Source organism: Sorghum bicolor, chromosome 6, assembly GCF_000003195.3.
Source record: "Sorghum bicolor cultivar BTx623 chromosome 6, Sorghum_bicolor_NCBIv3, whole genome shotgun sequence".
Classification (NCBI taxonomy): domain Eukaryota; kingdom Viridiplantae; phylum Streptophyta; class Magnoliopsida; order Poales; family Poaceae; genus Sorghum; species Sorghum bicolor.
This window is the reverse complement of record NC_012875.2, coordinates 42830068-42836067: the sequence shown is the minus strand read 5'-3', so window position 1 is coordinate 42836067 and position 6000 is coordinate 42830068. Positions and strand designations below refer to the sequence as shown.

The 6000-nt window shown below is 57.4% G+C and overlaps 2 protein-coding genes across 2 annotated transcripts; one reads left to right on the top strand and one right to left on the bottom strand.

Moving 5' to 3' along the window:
- On the top strand, positions 349-2514 carry LOC8072959 (purple acid phosphatase 22). Its single transcript, XM_002447736.2, has 5 exons — positions 349-688; positions 795-1089; positions 1201-1790; positions 1914-2002; positions 2087-2514. The coding sequence occupies exons 1-5, from the start codon at positions 413-415 to the stop codon at positions 2316-2318; spliced, it is 1482 nt and encodes a 493-aa protein (XP_002447781.2). The 5' UTR covers positions 349-412; the 3' UTR covers positions 2319-2514.
- Positions 3160-5882, bottom strand: LOC8072958. Its single transcript, XM_002446358.2, has 2 exons — positions 4469-5882; positions 3160-4375 (listed from the first exon to the last, which is right to left on the bottom strand). Exons 1-2 carry the CDS (start codon positions 4887-4889, stop codon positions 3546-3548), a joined length of 1251 nt encoding a protein of 416 aa, XP_002446403.2. The 5' UTR covers positions 4890-5882; the 3' UTR covers positions 3160-3545.

Genomic DNA, 6000 nt, shown 5'->3' with positions numbered 1-6000 from the left:
GATCCATTCCTCACCCCTTTTTGCTCCAATACCATGAAGCAAGCAAGCAGCGCTTACATGTTACCCAACACAGACTCCGGACTCCACTAGTCTTGCTCTCTTGCATTGCTGCACCACAGAACAGAGCCTTCCACACTGGCTGCACCTCCGATCGACTGCTCAGGTCAGGTGTGTTCCGCCTCTGCTCCACGTCGCGTTGCAAATGCTTCAAGCGAGGCCTACACCTGTGAGTTGTGAGGCGTGGATCGGAGAAGACGTCCACTCCAAGCGATGGGATGCCGTGCAGAGCTCCTGCTCGTCTATATCTGCACCGCAAGACCGCAACGCTTGAAGCGAAAGCCGCACGGACCGCGCGTCACATCCCATCCCGCCAATTCCCATTCCTTGACGCCATCAAACGCGCCCGCCCCCAATGCGGCAACACCATTGCCTATATGGACACATGCATGGTGATGGTCCATGCACATGCCCAAACGATCAACGTCTCAGGTTGCCCGGCGAACTTCGTCCGGTGATAAAGAAGATGCGCACGACGCGTTACATTCTCATGGTCGCCGCCCAAGCTCTCGTCGTCGTCTCCGCGTTGTTGTTGGCCACCGCCGCCGCCGCCACGGCAGAGTATGTCCGGCCTGCGCCAGGCCGGATCATCCTCACGGAGCACACCGAGCCCGCCGACCATCCTCAGCAGGTACTCATACCACATCTTCCTATTCACAACTGACGCCGATGTGCTGTTATTGTGCACATGAACATGATCAACAAGATGACGACCACCGACGACACAATCTCTGCAGGTCCATGTATCGGCCGTCGGGGGGAAGCACATGAGGGTGTCGTGGGTCACCGACGACGACAAGCACGCGCCGTCCGTGGTGGAGTACGGCAAGGCCTCCCGGAACTACACCATGTCGGCCACCGGCGACCACACCTCGTACCGCTACTTCCTCTACTCCTCCGGCAGGATCCACCACGTCACCATCGGCCCGCTGGAGCCCGGCACCGTGTACTACTACCGGTGCGGCAACGCCGGAAGAGAGTTCAGCCTCAGGACCCCGCCGGCCGCGCTGCCCATCGATCTCGCCCTCGTCGGTACGTATATACACACTCAATTGTTCGTTTGCTACTATTAGCTGATTTGTTATGAGAAAAAAAAAACTGCTAAATTCGGCTGATAAGCTCAAGACTTTGACAATGGTGCAGGGGACCTGGGGCAGACGGAATGGACGGCGTCGACGCTGGCGCACGCGAGCAAGACGGGCTACGACATGCTGCTGGTGCCGGGCGACCTGTCGTACGCCGACACGCAGCAGCCTCTGTGGGACTCGTTCGGGCGGTTCGTGCAGCGGCACGCGAGCCAGCGGCCGTGGATGGTCACGCAGGGCAACCACGAGGTGGAGGCGGCGCCGGCCCTGCCCCTCGTCCCGGGCTCGCCGCCGCCGTTCGCGGCCTACGGCGCGCGGTGGCGGATGCCGCACCAGGAGAGCGGGTCGCCGTCCAACCTCTACTACTCCTTCGACGCGGCGGGGCGCGCCGTGCACGTCGTCATGCTCGGCTCGTACGCGCCCTTCGACGCCGGCTCGGACCAGTACCGGTGGCTGGCAGCGGACCTCGCCGCCGTGGACCGCCGCGCCACGCCCTGGCTCGTGGTGCTGCTGCACGCGCCCTGGTACAACACCAACGCCGCGCATCAGGGCGAGGGCGAGGCCATGAGGAACGCCATGGAGCGGCTGCTCTTCGAGGCCCGCGTCGACGTCGTCTTCGCTGGCCATGTTCATGCCTACGAACGCTTCGTGAGTGTCTCTCTTGATCCCGTCGTCTGCTGATGATAACCAGTCCGTTCATGGCGATTTTGTTGGCTGTCCCCGATCGATGACACGTACTCGTCCCAATTCGTTGAATTGCTGTCGTCGCAGACAAGGGTGTATGACAACGAGGCGAACTCGTGCGGACCCGTGTACATCACCATAGGCGACGGCGGCAACAGAGAAGGCCTTGCCTTGAAGTGAGCAGTGCTAGTCGCCATGCCTAGCCCTGATATTTTCTCATAGATTGACTGATCACTCATCTGGCCGTGTTGATTTGTTAGCTTTGAGAAGAACCACAAGCTGGCGCCATTGTCGATGATGAGGGAGGCGAGCTTCGGGCACGGGCGGCTGAGGGTGGTCAACGCGACCTCGGCGCACTGGTCGTGGCACCGCAACGACGACGCCAACTCCGTGGTTCGCGACGAGCTGTGGCTGGAGAACCTGGCCGCCGACGCCTCTTGCCGGCAGCACGCCGACCCCGCCGCCGCCAATTCATGGGACGATGAGTTGTAGCAGGCCATCTCTTGTTTTTGCCCCCCAAAAAAAGATGTAGTGCATGTCGCTCAAAGTGCTTGCCACTTTCAAAGGCATATTACACGAACATGTAATTAACAATCGCGGATCGGCAATTCACTTGGGCGAGAAGCCGACGAGTCAAATTATTACATGGCGACGCCATTGCTAAATGATACTCGAGACACCAAAAAAACTGCTTTCTAGTAGGAAGAAGCAGGAAGCTCGAGAGGTTAACTAAGCGTGCCAGGTGAGACTTAGAACCTCTGCGGCAGTGCCCCCCGCGCGCCGCCCGCAGCCGCACCACCTACTTCTCGTCCTCGGCGACGACGACGACGACGTCCCGTCGTTGCCGCCGTCGACTGGTCCCTCGACGCCGCATGCGCATGCGGTGCCTACGCAGGTAGAGGAGGAACGCGAGGAGGCCGAGCAGCAGGGCGACGCTGCGGACGAGACGGCGGCGGCGGCGGCTCCATCTCTTTCTTGGCGGTGACCGTAGTGGCCGCGGCAGTTGGCGCGCGTCGGACGGTGCCTCTCCTCCTCCGCCCATCGCTGCTCTGCCGCGCACGGTGTTGTTTGAGCCGGGCGAACGCAAGGAATATGTTTACGAGCGAGGGTGGGAGCTGGTTTCAGCGATTTGAGGATCGTGTGTGTCACAGCTATAAAGACTACTACGTGGTACGTGCAGTGTTTTCTTGCAGGCACAGTTTGGGATCGCAGTTCATCAGGTCCGGAGTCCGGGCTTCCCAAGAGTGTAGTAGGGACACGGATCACTGATTTTTAAGTGAAAAGATGGCAAACACGTGGTACAAAAGTCACATGATCGATCTGTTCAGAGAACTTTTTTTCTTCAACGTAAAAGGTGTCTTCTTAATTTAGAGAACTTCATTCATTCGAATGAAAACACGAGAATCAAAGTAGCTAGGATTATGTGATCCACAGGAATTTAACCATGCGGATCCTATCCTAGCCTGGCACTGCAGCACTACACTTGCGACATCAGAGCAACACGGCATTTTCCAGTGTTGCCCACACGACACTAACACGAGACACGTCAGTGTCTTTTATTCGGTCGATCGCCATACATATAGAACCACTACTACTTCGCAGCTGCAGCAGCTATATATGTCAGCACGTACGTACACAATTAGACACGTGACTGGATGAAGCAAAAGACACTACACCAGCGGCCGGCCCTGCTGGATTGGAGCTCCATCACCGGCCTCATCACTTCTTGCAGACCAGGCCAGTGGTGACCTTGCCGCTGCCGCAGAGCGCGTCGGTGTGCTCCTCGATGATGCCGCCCACGGCGGGCCCATCGTCCTCGCCAGCAGCGAACCGCGTGACCTCGCAGTCCGTGGCGAAGATACCGCCGAACACCTGGTACCTACCGGCGCCGCCCATGACGGGGACCCTAGCGCCGGCGTCGACCCCGGCGGCGCTGACGTAGTCCGGGCGGTACGTCTGGCCCAGCACGCCGTGCACGTCGGCGGTGAGCGCGTAGAACTTGAACGCCACGTTGAGGTGCGCGAGGCTGCCGTCCTCCTCGGGTCGCACGCCGTACCCGTGCACCCTCGAGTCCTCCTCGGTCACCGGCACGGCGTTGGCCACGATCCGGAACACCCCGTCCAGCCGCACCACCACGCCGTTGGCGGGGCCCGTGCGGGAGATGGACAGCGCGGGCGCCGCCGCCGACGACGACGACGTGGGGCTGCTCCAGCTGGCGCCGGCCACGCCGGCGTCCAGCGTGACCGGCGCGCCGTCGAAGGTGATGGCCAGGCGGTCCACGGCGTCGTCCCAGGTGGCCGTCCTCCGCACGCCGACGTAGAGGCGGTGGCCGCCGAAGCGGATGCCCAGCGCCTGCACCCAGGTGAAGTCCCGCGCCGCCACGCCCGCGTCGCCGCCGTTGCGCTTGCCGATGAAGTGCGCGTTGATGTGCAGGTTGGCGTCCGACACCAGGCAGAAGTCGGCGTCCCTGCGGCCGTGGAAGAGGAACTTGTTGCCGTCGCCGCCGACGAAGCGCGGGTCGTAGCACTCCGTGCCGGTCAGCTCACACACTGCTCAATCCATCCATTGATGATTCCAGAAACACAAAAAACTGATCAAAATCTTTGAGCAGGATTATATATATATATATACACGACGCTTACGGCAGATGAGCTTGCAGGACGGGCAGTGGACGTAGCAGGTGTCCCGGCAGCCGCGAGGGCACCGGAGCGCGAGGACGTTGCACGTGGGCTCCGACCCTTGCCGCCCATGGGTGTCGTTGTAGCAGCTCACGTAGGTCGGGGGGTAGACGGGGATCACGTTGGGGTCTGACATGAAGGGGTTTTTCGGTTGGTTAGGGTCCATCGGCTGGGCACCCACTGCCGCCACGAGGAAGGAGGCGGCGAGCAGGGCCACGGCGAATCGCCGGAAGGACGCCATCTTCAGTTTGGGTGCCTGCCGCGGCCGGCGGCGGAAACCGGAGATGAGACGACGATGATAGGTGAAGGTGGACACGCTGAGAATGTGACTGGCACGGTGTGTAGAGTGGCCTCTTTTGTAGTGAGGGGGGGTGCAATGCGCCATTGTCTGTCTCTGAATTAACAAGAGTGTCGTTACAACCAAGCATGGCTTTTCATGGATCAAGTCTCTCGGCAAGTCAACTGTTCGCCAGGATCACATGAAACGATTCCATGCTTGTCATGCCGGGGAACAGAGGCGAGAGGGGTAGTCAGAAGATGAAACAAGTTGATGAAATCTAGCTGCTTGTTTTGTTCTTGATAATGGTGTGGAGTGACATCCTCTCCACGTTACCACAAAACAGAATATACATAGTCAGCAGCTGCAAAGAGAATTTAACTATCCGGCAGCTACGAAGGCAAAGGAATACGCACAGCACGGCGCCACCGGTTCAGCTTTCGAGTTTGCCCGCTCTCAGATAAGCTCAAGTAAACAGGCCGGCAAACTCGATGAACCGGTGGCTCTGCTGGTCATGTCATGTGAGTTCTTATTCAACAACTTGTTTGGATGTAATCATGTTTTTAGTTCTGGAAACCATGATACTGCTAAAACTTTAGAAACTCCACACCTCTCTAAACCAAGGTTTGTGCATATCTTGTTCTAAAATCGTAGTTTGTTGACAGCTGATACTACAATTTCTCAAAACCACAATATCCAAATATGGCCTTGTTTGGATGTACTTTTTGAAAATTGTGGTATTATAAGCCAAAGAGATACAAAACCGTGGTTTTGAAAAAAGAGGTCATGAGTGAGTCACTAAAAACTCCGAAAGACTACACATTTTTAACAAAACTAAAGTATTCTGCAAAACCGTAGTTTTCTCCAATGCTCCACTTTAAAACCAAAGAGGGCTAGGTGCAAGTGGAAAAACACATGAGTACGGTACAATCTTAAGGGGGTGTAGCTGTGTAGGACACGACGTCACGACCCTAGCTGCTAATATCTTGCTTCAGGTTTAGCCGTTTAGGATGTTACTCTCCTAACAAGTCATCCCGGGTCTGGACCACATAGCTGGGCTATCGTTGGAGTTTGCATATTGCACACAACGCGTATTGTAAATCCACAATGTGCATAGGTTGTGAGTGTGTTTCCCCACTTACTCCACTAATATAGAAAACACAAACTGTCAATTAATTCCTGAAGGGAGCCTATGAAATAGGCTTAATCTAAATAGGCA

Bases quoted from the DNA above. Each gene is read 5' to 3' on its own strand.
- LOC8072958 (XM_002446358.2), bottom strand. From the start codon at position 4,889: ATGGCGCATTGCACCCCCCCTCACTACAAAAGAGGCCACTCTACACAC. The intron at 4,376-4,468 runs GTAAGCGTCGTG...TGGATTGAGCAG, and splicing joins GTCCTGCAAGCTCATCTGCC to TGTGTGAGCTGACCGGCACG.
- LOC8072959 (XM_002447736.2), top strand. From the start codon at position 413: ATGCGGCAACACCATTGCCTATATGGACACATGCATGGTGATGGTCCA. The intron at 689-794 runs GTACTCATACCA...CAATCTCTGCAG, and splicing joins CCGCCGACCATCCTCAGCAG to GTCCATGTATCGGCCGTCGG. The intron at 2,003-2,086 runs GTGAGCAGTGCT...TTGATTTGTTAG, and splicing joins AGAGAAGGCCTTGCCTTGAA to CTTTGAGAAGAACCACAAGC.